General features: G+C 42.7%; 1 protein-coding gene across 1 annotated transcript in view; it reads left to right on the top strand.

The window, feature by feature from the left end:
* Lnx1 (ligand of numb-protein X 1, E3 ubiquitin protein ligase) overlaps positions 1-26,688 on the top strand; it is a 122,448-nt gene that overhangs the window by 15,425 nt on the left and 80,335 nt on the right. Inside the window, exon 3 of the mRNA XM_013009032.1 lies at positions 1,279-1,758. Within this exon, the coding sequence (XP_012864486.1) occupies positions 1,367-1,758 (392 nt within the window). The 5' untranslated portion in view covers positions 1,279-1,366. The remainder of the gene's footprint in view (positions 1-1,278; positions 1,759-26,688) is intronic.

Here is a 26,688-nt window from a genome sequence, read left to right as displayed (position 1 = left end):
TATGTGCCACAGTTTGCGACTGCTATATGCTTTCCCACACATGGCTAGTTTCCTGGTGTATTAAACTTGTTCTGGGGGAAAACTGAAGTCCTTTTTATTTTTCTTGGGAAATAAACATGGAAGGGATAAGGTGAGGTCCCCTGTGCTGAGTTATCGTGAGAGGTGACAGAGTCACAGTTTACACTGATCCCCTGGGCATATCTACAATGACTTCTGTGTGATAGGGACTCTCTGTGCACAGAGCCACATCATTCCTATCTCTTTCAGGATCGCTACTTCCAGCTCACACTTAGGGCTTGAAAAGTATTTTTTCACTGACTATCCAAAACACATCCTAGGTATAAATCAATCATGTTGATTATTTTGAACCTAAATTATACCAAAGGAAAAAATATATTAGGATGATCTTCTATGAAAAACATAATTAAACAAAAGAAGAATACAGCTAACAGATGCCTTATAAGGACTATTCGCTTTCAGATTCCAGGCCAACAGAGCTTAGATTCCATAACAAACACATTTAAGAAGAACAGCAAATATTTATTGAGGACTTTTAAATCCCAAGCACACAACTCTAAAAGCTTTGTGTCATACAGTAGATCCTCACATCAGTCCTGTGAATGGGGCTATTATAATACTCCATTTTATAGGTATAGAAACAGAGGAAGGAATCACTGACCATAGTGGTGATGGTATTTGAACCCAGGCAGTACATCCAGTAATGACGGAGTGTGTGAGCTAGTGAATTGCAGAGGAAAATGGTGCCCTTACCACAGAAAAATACAAATGCCCAGTGGCTCAGATGACTTAGTTGAAGGCATGAAGTCCTGTAGTTTCAGGGTTTTGGACAAAGATAGGAAAGAAACACAGGAGAGAGGCAGTGGAGCTCAACTGCTTTGTTTTATTCTTCTCTCCTTTTCTTGATTTGATAGAGAATTTTATAAATCACTTATCTATTGAACTTGATTACCAAATTAATATTTCTTTAAACATTTTTTTTAGTTATCCAGACAGTTATACAATAAGTGTTACCCAAGTAACATGTACAACACCAGCTTGAGGATGTTAAAGATAAATATTGCTCCCATTGGATGAATGGTGAGGCACTATTCATGCACTTGGCCAAATCCCATTATGTCACTCCAAGGTAGAGATTGAGTCCTCGCCTTCGGAGTCACAGCTCTGTCGCCGTCTACTGGTAGCTCAGTCTCCTTCTTACCTCAGCATTGGGTTTCTGCGTGCTATAAAGTAAACATGAACTATCTTGCTCTCTTGTAGGTTTGTGGATGGCTATTGGGGCACCTTAACTTCCTCCAAGGAAATACTGTTTTATTGGATTTCCTACTAAGCTGTTTCCCAGGTGACCATGAACCAGCCAGCCCCTGCTGATGACCCTGATGCCAGCCCTAACCCCCTGTGCATAGTTTGTGGCCAAGCTCATTCTCCAGAAGAAAACCACTTCTACACCTATGCAGAAGATGTAGATGATGACCTCATATGCCACATCTGCCTGCAGGCATTGCTGGACCCTCTGGACACTCCGTGTGGCCACACCTACTGTGCCCTGTGCCTTACCAACCTCCTCGTGGAGAAAGACTTCTGCCCAGTGGATCGGAAACCCGTGATTCTACAACACTGCAAGAAGTCCAGCATCCTGGTCCACAAACTCCTCAACAAGCTGCCAGTCACCTGCCCTTTCACAGAGCACTGCACAGAGGTGCTGCAGCGCTGCGATCTCCAGCACCACTTCCAGACAAAGTAAGTGGTGGCTCTCTACTCCTCCTCCTCCTTCCTCCTCCTCCTCCTTCCTTCTCCTTCTCCTTCCTCCTCCTCCTCTTGCTCCTCACTCTCTTCCTCCTTCTCCTCCTCCTCTTCCTCCTTCTATCCCCAATATCTCCCAAAGGCCAGGAGATTCCTGTGGCCCAATGCCTCATGGGATACTTGTTACTCTGACTTTGTCTCCAAAGCCAATGAAATCTTGGTTGGAAACCATCAAAATAGATTGTCTCTATTGTTTATAGTTATGAATCTATGGGAGGGAATATCACTTGGTAGAGTTGTATGCATGTATATTCATGGTCTCAAAAAAAACTGGTACCTTTAACTCTACTGAGCTATTACTGAGTGTACAGAGAAATTTATTAATCGCTTGTCTATTTGATTTAGTTATAAAATTGATTAATTGGGTCCCCCCATTTGATACATGTTTGTTAGAATCTCCTCTGCACAGCATTGACAAGGCTCAGCTGTTCATTGAGAAGATGTGAGGTGTTGTAAATGAAACATTAAGAAATTTAGCAAACATTCTTCCTCTGAGTAACATGTTTGTTAATATTTTGGCCACATCTCACACCCTAATGGCAGAATTGTGTGTTCTGGATGCTGCTGCGGCTGGTGGTGGCAGGTGACACCTTGCCTCCCACACTGTGATTCTGGGCAGTCCTGGGTGGACAGCTTCGCAGGCAGCCCTGGGTCTGTTCCTCCACATGAGGAACTCTCTCAGAACACTTAGGATGCTTAATCAACAGTGAGTGATATAATACCACTGTTGTTCGTAAGAGGAAATTTGCAATGTGGTGTTGATCTTGGATCTCTTATGATCACGACAAGAGGCAGGTGCTGGTCTTTTTTTTAAGGTCACATACTTTAGGTCATGAATCTGAAGCATTGTCTTTGGGGACGTATGTGGATTCTCTAATGTGCATCAAAAGCAAGGGTCTGGCTGTAATGCGTAGCACATGTTTCCTATTCTGAGGATGCCAGTGGACTCATTTTTCTCCTCGAGACGGTGAGCCACATCCTTCCAATGTGGGTTTTCAGGATACAGCTGACCATTTGTTAAGGCTGGGGTCAGGTTGGGATGACCCACCTTCCCAATTCCCTGGAAGGTGTGGCCCAAGAAGAAAGCAAAAGGGAGTCTATTTCTGACTTCTGCAGGAAGTCTGAGAGGCATTGTGGGAAGGAAAGTAAGTTCAGGGTCAAAGGTGAGGTAGGCACTGATAGGTGCTGTACTGATTAGGGAAGAGAGGAATCTGAGGAAGGTACCACACTGGGTTGAGGAGGTGGGGCGTGGAGGGAGGAGAGAGGGCCTGGTAGAGTTCCATCTATACCCATCACATTCCCCTGTGTATTGCAATCTATATATTTGGGGGGGGGGTATATTAGTTCCTTATTGTTGCTATAACAAATGAACTAGTGACTTTAAAACAACTCATCTACTTGTTACCTCACAGTGCTGAGGTTTAAAAATCCAAAAGGGAATTCACTAAACTACTATCAGTGAGAGTTGCATTCTTTTTGGCCCTTTTCCAGCTTCTAGAAGCTACCTGCCTTCCTTGGCTCATGGTCACTTCCTGTCTTCAAAACCAGCCATGTAGCATTGTCTGATTTTTCTCTCAGCTTCTATGGACATGTCTTCTGGGACCCTGACCCTCCTGATTCCCTCTTGTAAGGACCAGGTGATCACCTCAGGCCCACCTAGGTGATCCAGGTGCCTGTGTGTGGTCTCAGCTTCAGAATTCCTTTTGCCATGGTAGGTTCTGAAGTTTAGGAAGTGGATATCTTTGGAAGGCATTCTTGTGCCCACCACAGAGTAAAGAGAAGTAAAGGAGAAGAGAGAAAAAAAATAGTGGTGATTGTTGAGGAGAAACTGAGACACAGCTATTGTCCACAGCCTCTAGCCAAGAGCTTTCTTAGGTATAGAATGTGCCCCCAAATAGGGATGAGCTGGCACATACACTTGAGGGTAGGCTGGAACAGAGGTTGGGGAGGGGAGGCTGAGAGGCAGGCCATGGCAGACCTGGGGGGTCTCCAGGAGAGGACTCATTTTCCCTAGCTTTCCAGGCCAAGCAGGATTTCATTTGCCCACCACAGGAGGCTTGAGAGAGAGTGATGATCGCACAGTTGATAACGATGTGCATGTGGGAGAAATAGCTGTGAGGGAAGAACCCCAGATGACAGAAAGCGAGTCCCTTCTGAGGCCTTAAAGAGCTTCACAGCTCCCAAGAGAGGAAATTCCCACCTGGAGGTGCAGGCCTCGACACCCTCTCTTACATGTCTCTACACTTGAGCTGCCTAAGTAGGTTGAAGCCACCATTTCCCAAAATATCTTATAATTAGTCATCAGATGCTTGATATATACTCCCTCCTCCCCAGCTAATGAGCACTGTATTGGCAAGGACAAAGAATTTGAATGTAATCCAAAACCTGACTCAAGATGGCTAGCAGACCCTCTTTCTCCCCTACAAGGAACATGAAGGAGATGGAAGAGTTAATACCCATGGAGTGCTCTGAGCAGGGCAGAGGCAGAGGTGTCTGGGAGACAAATGTTACCTTGTCTATGTGAGGTCTCCAGACTGGTGGCCCATGGTTGGTAGAATAGTTGTGTGTATGTACAAGCTAGAGAAAAGCCTTGTTAATAAAATTTGAATCTTTGATTATTCTTTAATATCATTTATCCAGTAAACATACACATTGTCTATTGTAGAATGGCAAAACTCAGGTAATTAACATTAACTGCCCACATCATTTTTTCTTGTCCAAGTCTGAGACTAGAATTCTGTAACTGACTCTTTTGCTCAATGGCTGCTCTACAAATAAACTCATGCCTCCTACCCCATATACACCTTTTTAATCTCCCATTAACCTTTTTTTGTGATGAATAGTCTTAAGTATCTGTTAGCAATTTTTTTGTATGTATGCTGGTATTGGGCCTGAACACACTATCACTATCACTATCTATCTCTCTTTCTTTGTCTTTCTCTGTCTCTCTGTCTCCCTTGTCTCTCTGTCTCTGTCTCTCTGTCTGTCTGTCTGTTTCTCTTTCTCTTTCTCTCTCTCTCTGTTTCTCTCTGTGTGTCTCTGTCTCTGTCTCTCTGTCTCTCTCTCTGTCTCTGTCTCTGTCTCTTTACTTTTTTGCTCCAGGCTGGAGCTGTACTACTTGAGCCACACCATTATTTCAAACTTTTTTTCCTGGTAAATTGTAGATAAGAATCTCACTGACTTTCCTGGCTGGGCTAGCTTCAAACCATACTGTTAAGATTTCAGTTCCTAAAGAACTAGGATTACAGACATGAGCCACCAGAGCCCAGCTTGTGTTGGCAATTTTTTTTTTTTTGGTCCAGTCGTGGGGCCTGAACTCTGGGCCTGGGTGCTGTCCCTCAGCAATTCAGCTCAAGGCTAGCACTCTACCCCTTGAGCCACAGCGCCACTTCTGGGTTTTTTTTTTTTTTTTTGCTTATGTGGTGCTGAGGAATCGAACCCAGGGCCTCAAGCATGCAAGGCAAGCACTCTACCACTGAGCCACCTTCCCAGCCCTGTGTTGGCAATTTTTAAGTGTACATTTCTTTCTTATTCCAGCAGTATTGTATAGGTCTCTCGAACCTATTCCTCTTGACTCATAGGTATTTTACACCCCTCAAGAATAGTAGACTTGTGGGGTTTGGGTTGTAGATAGGATTATCCCTGCAGTATCTGTTCTCCAAGATTCATGTCATCTAGACACAGTACTGACAGTCCACCTCATACCTGCACCCAGCAGACATCCTTGGGTAAGACACAGAAGACTGACCTTGGCCATGAAGGACTGCAAAGGACATTGATTCCACTAGAGAGCACATCTCTGCAACTTGAAAGGGAGCTGGTATGAGTGAGCATTAGGATCCTTGGGTAGTTCTGTTGACTTCAGTCCTTAGGAGCTCATAGGCCATCACAAGGGTCTCATGTGGAGAATTCCTGGTAGGGTGACTGGCTTGATTTGCTGGATGTCACCTTCCTCATCAAAGGACAAGGCCAGTAGATGTCATGGAGCTCCCGCAGAGGTCCCAGCTGGTGTCTCTGTCCTGATGCAGCACATCTTCAAGTTAGGAGGTCCACAAGAGGGCAATCCTTTCTCCTTGAACCTCAGTGAGTCTTAGGCTCCAGACCATATCTTTATTGTATCATATTGTCATCTGTGCATGGGGTATTTATCAGGCTAGATCCTAAGTGACAGAAACATTTACTTAAGCCATGATTCTTGCCTGTGAGGAAGGGCCTTGTAAGGATAAAAGAGAGACTGAATACACGCTTGTGTGGATTCGTTCGGAAGACCTCGCTTTGTCCTCCATGCTTTCCTTTGTGCTCTGAAAATGGGAGATCACAAAGCTGACCCTCCTTGAGGATTCACTTGTGTGAATAAAGAGGTCATTCGTTAGTGTTTTTTTGAAAGGAGTCAGAATGAAAACATGAAGCCATTGTCTGGCCAAATGTTTTCTGGGAGTATTGTCTTAATTAACTTTGTACCAATGCCTGAAGATCGACCCTGGGATCCCCTTCTGTAGCAGGTGCCCTTTCCTGTAGTATACTTTCCTGTGGGCTCTGTCCACTGGCTACAGCACAGGGATGCGTTCTGAGCAGGGAGAAGGAACTGAGGGTCTCAACGGTGGAGAAGAGAACTTGCTGCTGGTCTGGTTGGTCATTTCAGCCTGCCTGGGCACCTGGACAGAGTTGGGGCGTTGTCAAGCATTGTTACCCCATCCTTTGTTTTTCTCCTCCTATCCCTTCCCTCCCCCACCTCCTCCACTACACACACTCACACACACACACACACACACAGTAGTAAAGTTCATTTCCAACGTAGTGTCTTGTGAGTATCATTGTTGCAATGGGTCATCCTGTGTCCTTGTTTCAGCATTTTGTTATTCCCCTTTAGCTATCTTTTCTTTGAGTTTCTAACCCTGAACCCAGTTTTTCTTTTTTTGTCAATTGTGGGGCAAAGCACATTCCCTGAGCTCTTCAGCTCAAGGCAAGTGCTCCATCACTTGAGCCACAGCACCACTTCCAGTTTTCTGGTAGTTAATTGGAGATAAAAGTCTCATGGACTTTCCTGACTGGGCTGGCTTTGACCCACAATCCTGAGTAGCTAGTATTACAGGTGTGAGCCACCAGTGCCCAGCATGAACCCAACTTTTCTCTGACCCCATGCCTTGCTCCTGTTTGGTAAAACAAAAGAAGAAAACAAGGGAAGATGCCTGAGATGACATTTAAGGGTAAATAGCATGGTCAGGCAAGGTATGACTACAGGGATGAGCTAGAACTGATTACCAGCAAGGAAGCTATATAACAATCCATGTCATCTGAAGATGGGGATTTTACTCCCAAGGGATTGTGTTAATTGATTATACATCTGACAGATAGGTAATGGATTATTCAAGTGCTATAGGTTTAACCAGAGAGAGGTTTTCTTTTTCTCATAGAACACAAGAAAGACCTAGCACCGGGATGATTTTACCATAATGCCACCAGGAATCCAGGCTCCTCCTGCTTTTCAGTTTAGTTTCCATCTTCAAGTTTGTCTCCATATGTTCTCAAAACAGCTGCTCACTCCAGCAACACATTCAAGTTCCAGGCACAGAAGTATCAAGCAGGAAAGGAATCATAAATGCTCAAATGGAAATTATCTCCTTTCTGGGACACCTCTCCTAGTCATTTCTACTTAAAACTTTTGGTCAATATTATGTTATACTACAACTATCTGCAAGAAAGGCTAAGTGGCCAGGCATTGGTGGCTTCACGACTATAATCTTAACTACTCCAGAGGTTGATGATCATGGTTCAAAGCCAGCCTGGGCAGGAAAGTCTATGAGACTCTTATTTCCAATAAATTACAAAAAAAAAAAAAAAAACAGAAGTAGATCAGTGGCTCAAGTGGTAGAGTGCTAGTCTTTAGTGAAAGAAGCTCAGGGATGGCTGAATTCAAGCCTTAGGACTGGAAAAAAAGAAGAAGCAGCTAAGTGCATTACTAACCTTGAACAAAACTGGAGTCTGTTATAAGGAGAGGTTGGGTATAGGATAATGGTTGAGTAGTGACAGAAGGGAAAAGCACGAAGCAGAACCTCATCTTTATATAGCATTTATATTTGTTTGTTCACTTCCCACCCCCTGAAATACAAGCAGATGAATGGGCAGCACCTTCTTCCTTCTACAAGGCATCAAATGGCAGTAGCAGCCTGACCAGGCCAACCTTGCAGAGGTCACAGTACAGTATCAATTCAAACCCCATAGCCTGGGTTATATATCATGCTACTTATGTGGCTGGAGCCCTAGGGTCCACATCCCAGTACTGTACAATTCTAAGTTCAGTAAAAAATGCTAACATGTCATTTCTCTCATCCCACCTTCCCAGCAACCCTCGAAGTTAAGCACTATAATTATGTTTAGTCTTTTGTTACTGAAGAGGCGATGGAATTCAGAGAGGTTGAATAATAGACTCAGTGATACACAGCCAGTATGGGACAGAACTTGTCTGACTCCAGCAACTAAACACCAAACCTGATTTCCTTTTTATTAGGGCCTCACCGGCTCTGACTCACTCCTGCATACCAACCTTATGTGAAATAGAATTTAAGTTTGGGCCCCCACAAAACTAGAAAAGCTTACATGTCATGATTTGCCAGGGTTGCTTATCTCTGGTATAAACTGTAAAAGTGGAGTCTGTACATTCTGTGACTCTTTTGTGAACACTCTAATCACCTTACCTTCAGCTGCTGGATGAGTTCTGATGCCAGATTCACAGTTACTGGCTTCACAGCTGCTAGAAGCCTGTCTCTTCCTGTAAACTTTTCTTCCTATCCGGTCCGGTTTGATGGCACTGCTTGGTTGCCACTAATGTAATTGTCTCTGAGCCATTTCAGTTAAGATTTAGGCCTAGGGTTGACAAGTGGACTTCACTCTTCGCAACTATGGGGCAAAAGGAGGGGAATCCCCTGTCATGCAAATCGGTCCTCATCTTAGGACAGGTGCTGTCCTCTAGCACAATAGATCTGCCTTTTTAATTTTGTTTTTGTGGTACTGGGGATCAAACCCAGGACCTCATGCGTTCTAGGCAAATGCTGTACCCCTGAGCTATCATCATCAGTCCTAGACTCACAGATCCAGCTGGAAGTGGTGTGGGGTCCAGTCACTGTGGACCAGGAATTATTAGATCTATTTAAAAAATGAAGTGACCTGCACTCAGGAAACTTAAGTGCCAGGGACCATCTTATACCATCAGAGCTTAATTCAAGAATGAATGGGAGTTCCCTTCATGCATGTAAGACAGGCACCACTACATCATCTAAACAGAACATTTTCAAAGACAGTGACACAGCCTCTCTTTCTATAGAGCCTGTTTGCTAAATCATCTGGCAAGCTGTCACCATGCTTACCTGTGTCATCGCAGCCAGGACAGTGATGGATAAAATGTCTTAAATGCTTTCTAAATCTGCATTGGTACTCAGGAGGTGGAGATGCCTCAGGCTGAAAGCACTCATGTTCTAGTGTCTAAATCCTCACTTTGAGCTCAGACCTCCACGCTGCACTGCAGAAAGGCTAATTTCCCAGTGTCTTGCTCGAAGCAAGGCTGTGAGACAGCTTTTGATTATTTGCTTATTCACATATGGGGTCTGAAAGTGCCAGGCTCTGCCCTCTTCCAACATGTTTCTTCACTCCCAGTCTGGCTGCTCCTGGCCAGTGATGTAAATGTACCAGCTGCTTCCCAAGAGCCAGTCGGCATCCTGCAGGAGGGGCTGGTCCCTCTACCAGGCATCAGCCCTGCTCTCCTCAGCCTAAGCCTTCTAGCCAAGCATGGTGAGTCCCTCCCATCTCCCATCTCCTCATCCAAGACTCCAAGAACATAATCCTCTTACAGACCTATGATTTATAGCGTGGCTTAATCTACAGGCTCCAAGTTAGATTCGCTCTGATCGACTGATTGTGGGGACATGAACAGGTTTCCCTAAAGGGGCTGGGCTGATCCCCGGTAGCCGGCAGAAAGAAGGTGGCCAGGAGGAAGGCAGCAGCCTGAGAAGGGAGAAATGAAGGCACTTCTGTTGCTGGTCCTGCCCTGGCTCAGCCCTGCTAACTACATTGACAATGTGGGCAACCTGCATTTCCTGTACTCAGAACTGTGAGTCCTCCCTCTGTGCCTGCTGCACCTGTGTTTCTGTGTCATGTGTGTTGGGGGTGGGACATGAGTCACCTCCTTAGCTGGCATGTGTGTTTGGAAGAGTAAATTCTACATGCCCTGCATGCACCATGGCAGAGGCCCTGGCAGAGTCTGAGCTGCATGCTTAGCTGTGCTGCCTGTGACTTAACAAAAAAACACCATCTTAGCGGATGTGCCGTTTCCCCAAGCATTGTTTTCCTGCAACTGTGCCAACACTGCTATTTTTTTTTCATATTCAGCCTTCTCCCAATAGATGTGTCTTCTTTCCCTTCCATAAATAGAACGTCAAGTGCTGTTGAGAACAGACTTTGCAAGCCCAGATAAGCAAAGGTATCTCTATAGCGTATATCTTTTTTCTTTTTCCCTATAGTATATTTGTAATGACTAGCAGACATCGATCTCTTAACATCATCATCCTTGTACCTGAAAACAGGTACCAGGAAAGGGAAAAGAGAACTCTTTGTATGTATGCATATTTTATTTTTCACTTTTGATCATTTTTAAACCTGTGGTTTGGAAATCATGGCATGGGTACCAATATTTCTATCACCCCAGTTTAGTGATTAAGACATTTGCTTCATAGATTTAATTTATTTATTTCTAACCAATGGTCTGGGGTAAATTGTAACTATCATGACATTTCACTTTAACTACTGCATCTTTGAAACACAAAGATTTTATCCTATAGGACTAACGCGTATTTTGTGAGAGGAAATGGCTCAAGTCCCCAACCTCTAAAATGAATATTTTTCTGGCTCCTTTTGCATAGCAGAGTGAATGGATTCAGGTAATCATACAAAACAAAAGGGCTATATCGGTGTTTGAGACATTTACGAAAGTATAATATTTCAATTTTTTTAAATGGTACTAGGTTTTTATTGTTGTTCTTTTAAAAAATGATATTATATTAGGGTGGGGTTTGTTTTGTTTTTGTTTGTGTGTGTGTGTGTGTGTGTGTGTGTGTGTGTGTGTGTGCTGGTCCTTGGACTTGAACACAGAGCCTGGATGCTAACCCTGAGCTTTTTTTGCTCTACCAATTAAGCCACATATCTACTTCATGCTTTTCTGGTGGTTATTTGGAGATAAAAGACTCAAGGAAGGGGCTGGGAAGGTGGCTCAGTGGTAGAGCGCTTGCCTTGCATGCCTGAGGCCCTGGGTTCGATTCCTCAGCACCACATAAGCAAAAAGAAAAAAGCCGGAAGTGGCGCTGTGGCCCAGGCCCAGAGTTCAGGCCCCATGACCGGACCCAAAAAAAAAAAAAAGGCTCGAGGACTTTCTTGCCCCGGTTGGCTTCAAATTATTATTCTTAGTCTCCTGAGTAGCTGGATTACAGGTGTGAACTACAAGCACCTGGATACTACTGGCTTTTGAAGTCAGGACTTCATGCTTGCAAGGAGGTGCTTTACCACTTGAGCAACACCCCTAACTTCCCAAATTTAAATGTACTGTTAACCAGATAGGTTAAAATAGCAAGAATTGGGTTGTATACAAATTAGTCAGTGGACAAATGAAAGCAGGGACTTAAAGTAGTGTTCATAGACCCCTGAAAAGCATAACCATCTGGTGACAGTCAGGGTCTCTCTTGTAATTATCTAGTCTCACCAATTTGTCTAGCAAAGTAACTGCTTAGAAAGTGCCTAACAAAGGGAGCTCACTCTTTGGGGACAAATCATTTATTCTGGGAACTCTGCTTTTCAGATTTAACTGGTCTGTTCAAAGGGAGAATCTGCTTCTGCCTAAATCATGAGCATCTCTGGGGAAATAAAGGCACTGGGGAGCTTTTCTAGAAAAATGTACATAATAGCAAACAGAGCTCATTGGGATTATGAAACGTTCCCTCCTTTCCTGATGGATGCTATTGATAACACAATCCAACATGACAGCATTCCTGCCTGCACAGCTGATCCCATTCACTAACCTTGCTTTCTCAAGGTTAGTTAACAAATTTGTTAACTGCTTGTTAACAAATTTCTACAAGGAGATACTTAGATGTTTATTCTCTCACAGTGTGGGAAGTCCAGAAACTTAGTACCAAGGGGCCAGCTAGCTACTAAGTATAGGAGAGGAGACTTCATTGAGTCCTTCATTTTTTGGTGGTAGCTACATGCATTCCTTGGCTTATGGCTGCATCACTCCAATTCAAACCACTGCCTGCACCTGGTTGTCTCTTCTGTGTTCTTTCCTATTTTTTTGTTTCCCCTCTTTTTTATGAGGACTTTTATATGAGAGTTAAAATCTATTTGGATACTCCCGAATGGTTACATCTTGAGATTCTTAACCTAACTTCAAATCTAAGATCCTTTTTTCCAAGAAAGGCCACATTCACAATTCTGGGTGGACATATCTTTTGGGAGCAACACTTACTCCACTTCAGTTACTACTGAGAAGACCTTCCAATCTAGTATCTTATTGAAGGGGGACTCCATCTTGGATTAACAATGTCTTATCCTACAAGTACATGCATCACAGGCAACATTTTTGTGAATGAGGAGAGGACACAAGTAGGTCATTCCTCTTAAAATGTGATGGCCAACCAGAAAGCGTAATGCTAGGGAATTTCCAGGACAGTGCTTCCAATCTCATTGGAGTTTTCTCAGAGTCCAATTACTGGGAATGCTTTTTAAGGGAATTCTGTGCATCTGTTTCTGATGCTTCTGGTGATAGTGAACAAATCTGTGGTTTGCAGGCCCGTTGTAGGTACCATGTTATGCTCTATAGAGTACAAGCAGTAAGAAACTAGGCTCCATCCTCACCTTCTAGGACTGAATATTTGAGATGAGGTTTAAGTAATAAATAATAGGGCATGAAAAGGCAAGAGGATAAAAGTATTTTTAAATAACTTTTCAATGAGTCCAAGTCAGAAAAACACATAGTTAATCCTTAACTTCTCAGCCAATGCACTAAATACATTACCAGAAAGTTTAAAAGATAAGTTGACCTTGGTCTTTGCATCTGGCAAGGGAATTCAGACAAGATGAGAATATAAGTAAAGGTGATAGGACAGTTTATTAGGAAAGAAGTATGGCAGAGAAAGAGAGCACAAGGCCTAGACATGCCATAAGAAGATAATACTTCAGTCCTTTTCCATCATATTGTCTCCTCTGTTATCCCAAAGCTTGGTTTTGGGATAAATAATGAGAATTGAAGTCTTTAAAGATGGCTTTCTGATTTATGGCTCTCCATTTTGCTTCCTGAAAGGGTGTGATGTTGAAGATTTACTGTCCTGTCTTTATTTCCTCTTTTGTTTTGTCCTTTTTGTTTCCTCATTCTTTTGTCACCCCTCCCACCAATTGATTGTGAGGCTGGTTTTGGTTTGCCAGTTTATCCTGTCATCTGCAAGGTCTATGGGCCACAATTCCCTGATTGGCTGTTTTGCTGCTAAGTCATATCATTTTCATAGTCAAGTAGGCAGTATGCTGCCAGAAGGTGGAGATTGTCCACCTCCATTTCCCAGAGGACTTTGCGTGTTGAGCTGGATATTGAACTACAGGAAGAAACTAGGCCTAGTCAGTGGGTAGGAAAAGAAAGCCTTTCACATGGTATAAACACCATTGACAAAATTATTTGGTGTGGCTAGAGAGGTGGAATGCCTACCAGTACTGACAGAAAAAGAGGTGGCGTAAGCCAGACTCAAAGAAATGTAAGTCCCATGGTTTCCTTTATCTGCAATAACTGGTATATGTCTAGGACAAGCAGAAGAGGTCACAAGCTATGTACATATGACCAGATAACCTGATGCTAAGCGAAATGAACCCCAAGATAGGGACATAAGAGCTTTTTTCTTTATCACTATTGTTTTTAATGTATTATGTAATCTTTTTTGTTTCTTTGTATGTTCTTCCCCCATGGTACAACCCCTGTTGTAACTGTATTTGATTTCTGTGTCCTGTATCTTGTATATAGTTTTTCTAATTTGGGGAGGGGAAAGGAAATAACAAAATGCTGAAATAAGGATACAGGATGATCCATTGTAACAATGAGATGTACAAGATAGTATGTTGAAAATGAACTTTACAACTTTGCAGGGGGAGGGAGGATGGGGGACTATGGGGGGAAGGAGTTAGGGAGGGATGGTAGGGGGAAAAAAGGAGGTTGTAACAATGCTCGATAGAAAATGGACTCATTACCTTGCTCATGTAACTGTAACTCCTCTGTACAGTATCTTTACAATGAAAAATATATTTTAAAAAAATTTTTTAAAAGAAAAAGAGATGGTTTGGTTGTCACCAAAGCTTTGGAAATCAACAATTTTCATCAGTAAAGGAATCACTGGGTTAGTTTAGCATCCCAGGGAAGGGCAATTGTGACAAGTTCCTCAGGGAAAAGCCTCTTTTTTCACCTATCATATGTCACTAGAACCTAAGGGGTGCTGGGTAAAGTTTGGTGGTTGGCCAGCTTTATTCCTGGCCTTGAGTAAAATTTGCTCTGTGTCTCCTACACATCCATTCCTGTATTTTTCTTCTAACACTAACACATTCTCAATGTGAATTCTGCCCACTTGGGACCCAGCTAGAATACTGGCACTCATCTATTGAATGGTTTTATAGTACAGCCCAGGACCCTCATTCCACATGTCTTTAAGAGCCAGGCAGGAATTGTTTAAAAATGTTGACTCATTTCAGTATCAAATGAAAGGACATGGTGAGACCTCTGGCTGACTGCAAATTGAATGTGTGTGTGTGTGTGTGTGTGTGTGTGTGTGTGTGCATTCCTATTCCAGCACTCATGAGCTTGAATACCTGACTATGCATATATGCATACATAATCACATCTAATATAGTCCATTATCTGTATAATGCCTATGGGCATGCAGATTCAATTCCAAACAGCAACCCTGGCTTCAGCCCTACAGATCACTTCTGAGTGCCAGGTTTGACCTTCAGGACCAATAGCTTATGACTTTGGGCATTACCTCTTTTTAAACATGTCCTTCACCACCTGTTGCCTTGAGCAAGTGAATTCAACAGAAGAAGGAAAGTGAATTCAACAGAAGAAGCCTAAAATCAAAGTATTTGGTTACAGTCTATAAGAGTTTAGGGGCTGGGAAGGTGGCTCAGTGGTAGAGCGCGTGCCTTGCATGCCTGAGGCCCTGGGTTCGATTCCCCAGCACCACATAAGCAAAATGAAAAAAGCCGGAAGTGGCGCCGTGGCTCAAGTGGTAGAGCGCTAGCCTTGAGCTGAAGAGCTGAGGGACAGCGCCCAGGCCCAGAGTTCAGGCCCCACGACCGCACCCAAAAAAAAAAAAAGTTTAGAATGCTCCCTGACTCTGCCAAGCATGAGCCAGAGATTAATAAAAGGCAAAGCTTTCTTTCCCCAACAGCCCTTGCCCTAGTCTCTGGCTCTTTTTCTGAATTACCTTGTCCTAAAGAGAAATTAGCCAAGAAACCTACTCATGTTTCTAAGCCAATGTTAGACTCCAGCACATAAGACCTGAAGGTGAAGTTGTTAGCACAAAGTAGGTTCTGAAGACTACTCACAGCAGAATTAGGAGCTAGGCTTGCTTTAAAATGCAGATACCTAGTAAAGTTAAAATCTTGAGGGGTGGGACCGTGGTTCCCATTGCTCCCATCATTGAGATCTCAGGTGACAAAAATAGGTTCTACATTTCCAATGCTGTCTGATCTCCCCAGGTGAGTCTTCTGATGCTCCTTTGGCCCCCGCTGAGGTGTCAACCCCTACTTCCCTGTTGACAGTTATCTCCTTTCTACATGTCCCCCACACACTGTGCCGTGTGTGCATCATTATGAACTTTCGTGTCATTCCACTCCACCTGGTGAGTGTGCTGGAGAGCCTGGGAGGTGTCAATGCCAAGTACAGATTGAAGTGGAACTGAATAAGATGAGATTGTTTTATAGCTTGGCAATTTGTGACAAGGAAGACCTTTTGTTGCTGTTGTTGTTGTGTGTGTATGTGTGTGTTTGTGTTTTACCATAGAAGAGGATGTGATCCCACTCAGAAAGATCCAGACCAGTCTGTTCTCGGCTGGTTGAGAACACAGTTCTGTGCTTGAGGAATGAAGTTGTTGGTGATCTGCTGTGACTTTAAATATTTAGTTTAGAAAATCTCCCAGGAGAAAATCTTGGAACTTGGAAGGGTGATACCTACATTTTATTATCTGCACAGCAAACCCTTGAGAGCCATTGGCAGAAAATCGAAAAGGTTTATTTCCAATTGCCTCCATCTTTAAAATGAACAGTCCCTCTCAGCCTTGGGAATATTTTTCACCATCCTAGTCTTGGTGGTGGCTGTGACCTGCCAATGTATATAGAGCAGATGCTGAGTGAGCATGGAGCCGGCACACAGAATGTGAGGACTGTGCTTTTCCATCCACTGCTTGAAATGACACAGTTATCAACCAGACAGCTTGGCATGGTTGCCAGAAGGACATATACCCCAAAACTAATACTAATGCTACTGCTTAACTGTGTCATTATTATTATTATCATTATTATTAAGGAAACTAGGAAATGACAGCTCTCTCTCTCTAACTTAGAGTCCAATAAGTAATTTTGTTAGTAGCATCATTACAGTATTCCTGCCAGAATCTGGAGAAAAGTTATACCTTTTTTTTTTAACCCTGATTCCTTTGAGACAGTACTTCTCAATAGCAACGTCTTCTTCCCACTGGAGATTTGTACTCCAGGAAACTGAAAATAAGTGATTCAGATTTTGCAACCTGAATCATTTAGGGCTGTGGAGTGTTGAGGCCTCTCATAGAAACTGCCAAGAGCAGGAGGAGGAGGAGGGAGGTTGGAGGAAAGCTCTGTGTGTGTCCTTCTTGCACACTGGGGTCACCCCAGGAGTCAGGGACACAGATCACCCACTAAGAGCCTTAGGAACAAGGACCCACCACTCACATCTCCCTAGGAAAACTTTTCTCAAAACATGCTGTGAAGCACACAGCGATCAGTGTGCCGACTTCTATAATGAGGACATTACTTCGGGGCTCACAGGCCAGAGCGAGCCTTCAATTAAACCCAGCTGGGCATCCTGGGATTTCAAGTAACAAGATTGCTTGCCTTGATTTTGCATCTCTCATTAGGTGGTCTAGCTTTTCCACTACTCTTCCTTAGGTCAAGGTCTTCTAGCAAAACTAGCCATCAGGCTTTTTTCTTTTCTCTCTAGTTGGCTTTATCCAGACTGAGGCCAGGTGTTGGGCCTTGAACCATATAATCTAGGCTGCATCTTCCTCCCCCGCCCCCAGGTTGTGGGGCTTGAACTCTAGGCCTGGGCACTGTCCCTCAGCTCTTCAGCTCAAGGCGCTCTACCACTTGAGCCACAACACCACTTCCACTTCCGGTTTTCTGAGTGGTTTATTGGAGATAAGAATCTCACGGTCTTTCCTGCCCTAGCTGGCTTTGAACCGCAATCCTCAGATCTCAGCCTCCTGAATAGCTAGGATTACAGGCACCAGCCACTGGCACCCAGCAAGGGCTGATCTTTTTAAAAGCTTTTTGCTAATAGTGATGGCATAGTGTTGTCTAGACTATAGAATAAGGGGAGAACTTGGCACTCTGAAAGTTCAAAAAGGAAAAAAGAAAAAAAATGCCACTGATCTCTTGCTTTTTTTTTTTTCTTGTCGTGTTGTAAAGCTCATTAGCCAGTTTGGATCCAAAGCCAAAAGGAAGGAGGTAGAGTTTACAGAAGAAATAGGGTGAAGTAGAAAAATCATATTCAAACAGCAATGAGGACCAGTTCTGGTGGGGGCAAAGCCAGGCTCATTTGGGTTCTTCTCTGAAGATCTTTAAGCATTTCATGTATTAACAGAGCCATTTCTTGTGTGTTTTGTAAAGGAAATGAAAACAACCAGATCCTGACCCATTTATACCAGACTCATCAAAATTCAGCTTTGTGATGATCCTTTGATGTCCAAAGAGCATTGTGACCCTGCTTTATGCTCTTACTTCTCCTTGATAACCAACAAGCTCTCTTTGGCCAGCAGTGACGTAATTCCAGTTTCAAATTATTCACTGTCTCATGTAGGACATCTCCCTTGGAAAACTGCTGCCCAATGAAAGCTCAGCAGTTTTAAGAGTTCACGCTAATGCATGCCATATTGTTTGATTTTTCTAGTTACATGAGTATGTCAGATGACTGAGAGGCAAAGTTGGAGTTTTTTAAAAATCTCACTGATTAATGTTTGGTTGGTTTTTCTTCTCATTTTAGCTCATGATAATGGAAATTTTCAAACGGTTCAAAAGTAAGGAGGAGTACAGTGAATTTCCATGTGTCTTATACTCACTGTCAGACAACTGAGAATTGTTGATAATTAATCATTCATGTCTAGTCTTGTTTCATGGATATTTCCTTGAATTATGTTGAAGCACACCTCAGACAGCACATTGTTTATATAAATGTTTAATATTGTAATCTCTAGAAAACAGCCTTTTTTTTTTGTCGGTCGTGGGGCTTGAACTCTGGGCCTGGGCGCTGTCCCTCAGCTCTTCAGCTCAAGGCGAGCGCTCTACCACTTGAGCTACAGCGCCACTTCCGGTTTTCTGGTGGTTTATTGGAGATAGGAGTCTCACGGTCTCTCCTGGCCGGGCTGGCTTTGAACCACAATCCTCAGATCTCAGCCTCCTGAGTAGCTAGGATTACAGGCATGAGCCACCAGCGCCTGGCACAGCCTTTTATTTCTTAAAAGAATCTGCCTATGTAGACTGGGCTGTACAACCCAGCATGGCCTCAGGCTCCATTTCCTCTCTAATTCATTTGAACATGTTAATAGCCCTCCTAAGTGCTGGGGTTATATATAATGTATATAATATCTATATGTTTAGTTCTAGGTTCCATATATGGCTTATTCTAGTACAATGTTTTTCAGTTTCATCCATCTGCCTACAAAATGTAATATTATGGCTTCTTTATGGCTGAATGATGTTCTATTAAGAATCTGTTTCTTAGTCAGGTGCTTGTGGCTCACTCCTGTAATCCTAGCTACTCAGGAGGCTAAGATCTGAGGATCATGGTTCGAAGCCAGCCCAGGCAGGAAAATTCATGAGACTCTTATTAATCACGAAAAAGCCAGATGTGGCACTGTGGTGCAAGTGGTAAAATACTACCCTTGAGCAAAAGGAGCCCAGGGACAGTGTCCAAGCCCAGAGTTCAAGCCCCAGGACTGGGGGAAAAAAAAATCCCTTTCTTTATCTGTTCCTTGGTTGATAGGCATGTGGGCTGATACCATTGCTTAGGTACTGTGAAGAGTGATTCAATAAACATGGGTGTGCAAGTGTCTCTACTGTATGCTGACTTACATTCCCAAAGAGCTAATCCTTCAGAAATGTGACCACAGGACATATTAATATCATACCAATGCCGGGCACCAGTGGCTCACACCTGTAATCCTAGCTACTCAGGAGGCTGAGATCTGTGGATCACGGTTCAAAGCCAGCCCAGGCAGAAAACTCCGTGAGACTCTTATCTCCAATAAACCACTAGAAGACTGGAAGTGGTGCTGTGGCTCAAGTGGTGGAGTGCTCGCCTTGAGCTGAAGAGCTGAGGGACAGCATCCAGGCCCAGAGTTCAAGCCCCACAACCGACAAAAAAAAAGAATATCATACCAAAAACAAGTAATTATAATTTCTTAATATCAAATACCCAGCCAGTTCAAAAACCTCATTTTTGTCTCATTATTTTCTTTATCACAGTTTTCTTTGCTTTAGTTGTTGTATTTTCTTAAGTTTCTTTTCTCCCTCTTACTCCGAATGATACAAGAGTTCTTGAGATGAGTGTGGCAAAATACACTTTTGGCAAATTCCAAATTCTAGACTAGTAACTGGAAAAGAAAAGAAAACAATAATTTAAATTTACTATTTATATTAAGGGAAATATTAAGAAGAAAAGATCTCAAACGTTCAATACTAAATAAAGACTTTTTGCATTTAACTTTGATTTGGTATCCGTTGAATAGTGTTCTGTTTTGGTTTTGCTTTGTTTGAGACAGTGTCTTGCTATGTAGCCAAGGCTGTCCTTAAACTTGTGGTCTTCCTGCCTCAGCCTTCTGAGCGTGACAGCCATTATGACCAGCCAATTTGGGTGTTTTTAATGACCAGGAATTTCTAGGAGGTAGAGAGGATGAACAGTAAAACATCTTCTTTTTAGGGGGATAATCTCCCCAATTTTCAGTCAACACATCAAAAAGGGAGTTTGTACCTATGCCTGTACATATGTATTTGCATAGAATTATATATAGTTGCCTGTACATATATAATCAATTGTATATTCATATGAATAGTCATGCATATCATATGTGCATTATATGTATTATATTTCTAGTTATCTATATGCATGCATTAATCTATATGCTACTACATTCATATATTTGTTATTGAACATGCACACAGACAAAACACATTTGTAAAGGTAGGAAGGTTGCTAGAGTGTTAGCGCCATCCCCCCTTCTCCCATGCTTTGGTCACCACTGCTGGAGAAATGAACTCTCTGAACTCCTTGGCATTAGAACACAACATTTTCAAAGTTACCAGGGGATGCTTTCTTACTGACAGTCTGTGGGATTTCTCTTGGAAGGAAGGTGCAGGAGATGGCCTGTATTTTCAGGCCAAATCAAACTTATGGGAGCATCCTTTCCTCTTAGTCATATTTCATTCTCAGAGAGAGAGGAAAGGGATTATTCCTTTGTGTTCTCCCTGACTCTGTTCTCTGAGGGCCACCACCCCCAGCCACATCTCTGTCATAAACATAACAGTAGGCTTGGGAGGAGCCAGCTTGGCCAAACCTGAAACATTGAGCATTTTTAAATACACATTCATGAAGAAAAGATGCTGTCACACGTTGTAGGTCTCCTCTTTGATTTTTACAGGTACCAGGAGTCTCGAACTGTAAGCACAGATCTCATAGAAACCCTGCTCTCTGCCCAAGCTTTTATAAGTCAGCTTCCCCTTTCTTCTTGAATCTGTTTTCTTGATCTTGTAGGTTTCCCTAGAGAAGCAGCCCTAACAGGCTTGGTGCCCTTCTAAACCCAACCCCTGGTGGGCCTGGTACCCTTCTAAGCCTAACCCATGGTGGGCCTGGTACCTCTCTAAACCTTTTTGTTTTTGTTCTCCTTTTGTAGACACAGAGTTAGATTTCTTCCAGATTTCCTGCACCCTCTTCTCACCTTCTTCCTTTATTAGCAGCTCTACCCAGAGCTTGAGGGGGGAAGAATAGAGACAGTGATTGAGGCCAATTGTTACTCCAACATCCATAATCAAGTAGCCTTCAACAGAAGGCTGCAGTGAGGCAACTTGAGCAAGTAACCAGGCACACTGAAGTCAGGTGGATGCAAAGTTCTCTTTTTTTTGGTCAGTTGTGGGGTTTGAACTCAGAGCCTGGGTTTTGTTCATAAGCTCTTTTGCTCAAGGCTCTACCACTTTGAGCCACAGCTCCACCTCTGGTGGTTGAGTGGTTAATTGGAGATAAGAGTCTCAGGTGGATTTTTCTGCCTGGGCTGGCTTCAAACCATGATCTTCAGCTCTCAGCCTCCTGAGTAGCTAGGATTACAGGCAACTAGTACCCAGCTCAAAGTTGTTTACATAGTCTCTGTTAGCTGGGTAATTTGGGGCAAGTTACTGAACATCTCTGAGATTTTCTCATCTAAAAGTGGGTAATAATACGTCATAGGTGGTACTGAATAACATACGAAGTATTTACTACATACCAGTACATAAGAACCTCTTAAATTGCGGGTAAGGACTATAGCTATAAGAACATATTTCATCAAGCTCAGCCAAGCTTTTAACAGCTCTGAAAGCAGACTGCATTAAAAAAAAAACTGGCACTATATTTTTATTTTTTGGTGGTCTGTAATGAGAGCCACTCTCATAATAGACAGAGTTTAATTTGATGAAATTTGCTAAGAACTAAACTGCATCCCCAGCAAGCATGGTGAACTGAGATCAGAAAAGTAAAATTAGTGAGCTCACATTCATTCTCTTCTTCCCATTCTCCCTGAAGAGGCAGGTAAGTGATTTACCTGAGCTGAGACAGAGGTGGCTAGCATCTTAGGGTGGAGTCGGAGAGAAGTCTGAGTCATTTGTCAGCAGGCCAGGGTCACCCAGGCCTGCAGCTCTGCTTTGACATTCAAGGAGTCCTTCCTTTATCTGCCCCCACCCCCAAGAGTCACTGCTCTGCTATTTGGCTCCTGACACTGTAGCTTGACACTGCAGGCTCTACTTCCTTTTTCCTGGAAAGCTTCTCGCTTCCTCTATTGGAAGAGGAAGACTCAACCTAGCACATGATTGGTTGATGGAGTCCATGGATCCGAAGCTATTTACAGGAGGCCTGGGGCAGGGGGCGCGGTGATCTAGTCCTTTTATAGATGAATAAACCAAGGAAGAGCAACTTATTCAAATGATTCAGCCCTACCTATGTGACCTTGAACAGGTCCTGACATTGTGTTGAGAATAATGATGCATCCATTAGTGTATGACATGTATCCCCAGGAAGCAGTAAAACCGCTATCATTGCTAAAATTCTCAACAGCTTTAGGTAAAGCAATGCCAGAGGTGTAACTTACTTTAGCCATGTGACCTTGCAGGGATTGAGCATCCTGGTCCTCTGCTAGAGTCCTAGGCATGCTCAGAGCATGGCATCATGGGACTTCCTTTGTGGCTTCTGTACAAAAAGAACCTAGGGTCATTGACCTGCAACAAAGCTTTATCTCAGAATAGGACATTGCAAGATTTAACATAATTCTAAGCATTTCTGACACAAGACTGGCAGAAGAAGGGTAGTGTTCTGTTTTAAAGCAGTTCCAAGCTTCATCTTGACATTAAAAAAAAAAAATGTGGCTGCTGAAACCATTTAGATGTGAATACAAACCCTGGGCATATCTCTAACTAACTAGATCACCTGGAGTAGATTATTTACCCTCAGTGAAGCCTGAAATATTTCATCTTAATGTTAATGGTAGTGCCTACCTCATGGCGCAAGAGTTAGATACACTATATACAAAGCACTTAGTAGACACCTGGAATGGTATAAGTGTGCTATAAACATGATTAGCCTTGGTGATGTTAAATAATTGACCTCAGTTGAACCTTACTGCAAATGCAGAGAACCTTGTCTTACTGAGGAGAAAACCAAGATGTAGTGAAGTTACAGAAGTACCTCAGTGATCCAGACAGCTTGGGATGCAGGCATCCTGATATCAGGACCCGCCTCTACCCCCAATTGCATCTCTCTTGGTTGTCGTGGTGATGGTGATGTTGCTATGTGTTTTTCAGGTTATATATAATTCCAGACAGATGAGAGGACTGACAGGCATTCTGAGCCAGACAAGTGATTTCCATATAGAGCCACTGTTTGGGGTAGAATATGTGGGTAGTTTCTCTGGCCAGTTAGAATTAAGTTACAGATGGCACTTTCTATTTTGTGCAGTTATTTTTGCATTGAAGGAGGCATAAGAAAACAAACTACAAGAGGTCTCAAAGATATTCATTAAAGTAGTCAGCCCAAAACTGTTTCAGCTTCATGAGCTAACTGATGATAGATTTCAACGGATCAAAGGGATGTTTTTATACATGCATCTGGAGTAATACCTCCCTCTTAGCCACCATTCTTAGTTCTTACAGAAATGCAGCTGGTCACCAGCAGTGTGGAAGTCTCTCCTTTCTGAGATATAAACCCTGTGGTATCTTTAGGAATATACAGTATGACAGTATGAATGTGAGCTTACCCAGACAGATGCTGGCCCTGCAGCTTACCTGGGCATGTCGTGGTGCCAGCTTCAGGGAGTATAAGGAGGCCTGAAAGACCATGCAGAGAAGCCCATTACAATGCCTGGCACATGAGCATCACCCAGCTGTGTTCACTGTTTGTATTTCCACCTTTACTACTCTGTAAACTAATTTCTCACTCTCCTTCCCCTGTGCACTTTTTCTCTTTAGGAACGATTCCCCTGGCATTGGACAGTGAGGTTAGTGTCTCATTACTTTGAACATTTTTCTGAGATTCTCATCTTTGGGCCTCCTTGGGTTCTACTTGGGACAGCAGTGCAATTCCTCAAGGAATTAGAATTTGTGTGTGTGTGTGTGTGTGTGTGTGTGTGTGTGTGTGTGTGTCCCACACACTGGTCCTGGAGCTCGAACTTAGAGCACTATCCCTGAGCTTCTTTTTGCTCAAGGCTAGAGCTTAACCACTTGAGCCACAGCTTCACTTCCAGCTTTTTTGGTAGTTTAATGGAAATAAAAGTCTCACAAATTCTCCTGCCTGGGCTGGCTTTGAATCACGATCCTCAGATCTGAGCCTCCTGAGTAGCTAGGATTACAGATGTGAGCCACCAGCATCCAGCCTAGAATTAGAATTTCTTTAACATCATTCAAGAGTTATGAGTCTTCAACAAGTGCTGATTTTCCATGAAATCTCCCAATGCTTAGAATCTATTTTGGAGGCTTGAAAAGTCCAATGACACCTAGATAGGATGGTATCTGGGCCTCAGAATAAAACAAGGAGGTGAAGGAGACTAAGGAAATAAAAGGTTTCTTGAATTACAAGATAACTATTTTGGTCAATTTGATTTTTTTTTTTAATTCTCCCACTTCATTCTTTTAGTGTCTTTTTTTTCATACTAGAGTTTGAACTCAACTCTGGCCTTGCTCTTGCTAGGCAGATACCCTACCATTTAAGTCATGCTCCAGTCCTTTAGTTATTTTTCAGATAAGATCTCATGTTTATGCTGGAGGCTGGCCTTGGATTTCAATCCTCCTGCCTTCTGTGTAGGTCTTCCCAGGATTCTTTTGGTTAGTGAGTGAGAGCTACTGTGGGCTGCATCCTTCTGCTTTCACCTTCAATGGAGTGTTCTAGAAGAGGAGGGGAGGGAAAAGGTAGATTAATCACTGATTGGATATCACTTTGCTCACATGCTCTGAATATGGATTTGCAATGCGAATGGCCGCCCTTCCCATCCGCATCCCTGCTCAGTGAGAAATCAGGTTTAACTTACTCATCTCTAAATTGTGTTACTTTCCAAATTTCTCCAGCTTGTTGCTTGATATGGTTTTAGTAGATCCTCTCTAACTACAGATGTGTCTGTGGCTAACCTAGTTTATGTTGTTATTATTATTATTCCTGTCCATTGGGGCTTTTCTTACTTGGTGTCATCCTTACATTTTGCAATGTTCACTTCCACACAATCAGTTGGTTGATCCAGATCAAATGATGGTGGGTAGTTAAGGCCTGACTGGGCTTGACACCGTACTGCTTTGGGATCTTCATCCATTTTCAGTAATGGTCACCTCTCTTGGGATCTTTGGATCAATAGTGATCTTGCCCTAAACACAACTTGTTCACTTCACAACAATTCCTTCTCCGATCTCTTTATAGTCTTAATTACAATAAAAACAGTCATGTATATTGGTCTTCAAAATAATTTCATAAACTCAGTAGTGGAAATTTAAATGCAAATTGTTCTCTGTTTATTCATTCCTGGATTTCTTTCTTTCTCTTTTTTTTGTTCTTTGTCGGTCATGGGGCTTGAATTCTGGACCTGGGCACTATCCCTCAGCTATTCAGCTCAAGGCAAATGTTCTACCACTTGAGCCACAGCACTACTTCCAGTTTGCTAGCAGTTAATTGAAGATAAGAGTATCATGGAGTTTCTTGCCCGAACTGGCTCTGCACCATAATCCTCATTATCTCAGCCTCCTGAGTAGCTAGGAATACAGGCTCCTGGTTCATTCCTGGATTTCTGAATATTTTCATTTTCCTGCCCTAATATTACACCATATCTCTTTTTTGGGGGGGAGGGGAGAGTCGGTTGTGGGGCTTGAACTCTGGGCTTGGCGCTGTCACTGAGCAATTCAGTTCAAGGTGAGCACTCTACTACTTGAGCCATAGCACCACTTTCTCCACAGTATCTTAAACCAACAATTCTATCTATCATGCACTAATTTTCTCCTGTCTCTTCCTTCTGTGTTCTTTCTATATCATTATCACACATTGTTGGTCCTTTTCCAATTGTCTGACATTACTCCTGAGTGCAGGGTAATTTTCAGCAATAATTATTCATACACACACACACACACAGTTGTTCAGTAAGCATAATAGTCAAATTCTTTTATTCCTTAGGGCCATGTGTCATCTGGTGCAGCTGATTTATGCATGTTCATGTTTGCCAAATAGTTTTTTACTTAATTTTCTTGTCCAAATGCATTGGTATGAGTTTGTAATTCTCCAGTATAAAAGTATTAAATTCAAAACTATGCTTTTGAAAGAGTTTACTATTTCAAGGCTTTAATGTTTACATTTCAGTGTTTGCTTCTTGGAGAGTTTTTATTTCAGTGTTTGCTCTTGCTTTCCACCAGCACCCAAAATAGGCTAGCTGAACTATTGGTTTTCATGAGCTGGAATGAGTTTATGGATTTTAAAGCTATTGCTAACATGTTTTGTTTCAACTCATATATTTTCCTTTTGCTGAGTTTATTTGATACAGTTTATTGTCATAGCCTCTCATTGTACTTGTCTCAAGTATTCCAATCTGTTCACTGAGTCTAAGGGTTTCTGATGAGATACCTACCCTTTTCCACTTGATATAGTTAGAAACTGGAATAAAATGTGATGGGGAGAGGAAAGGAAAAAACAAAATGCTTAAGCAGGGATACAGGTTGACCCATTGTAACAATGAGATGTACAAGATACTGTTGGAAACAAACTTTACAACTTCAGTGGAGGTGGGAGGGAAGGGATGGTATGGGAAAAACAAAGAAGGAGGCAACAATGCTCGATAG

Source organism: Dipodomys ordii, unplaced genomic scaffold (assembly GCF_000151885.1).
Source record: "Dipodomys ordii isolate 6190 unplaced genomic scaffold, Dord_2.0 Scaffold8, whole genome shotgun sequence".
Classification (NCBI taxonomy): domain Eukaryota; kingdom Metazoa; phylum Chordata; class Mammalia; order Rodentia; family Heteromyidae; genus Dipodomys; species Dipodomys ordii.
Note: the sequence above shows the minus strand (reverse complement) of the source record. Positions and strands in the feature narration are given on the sequence as shown.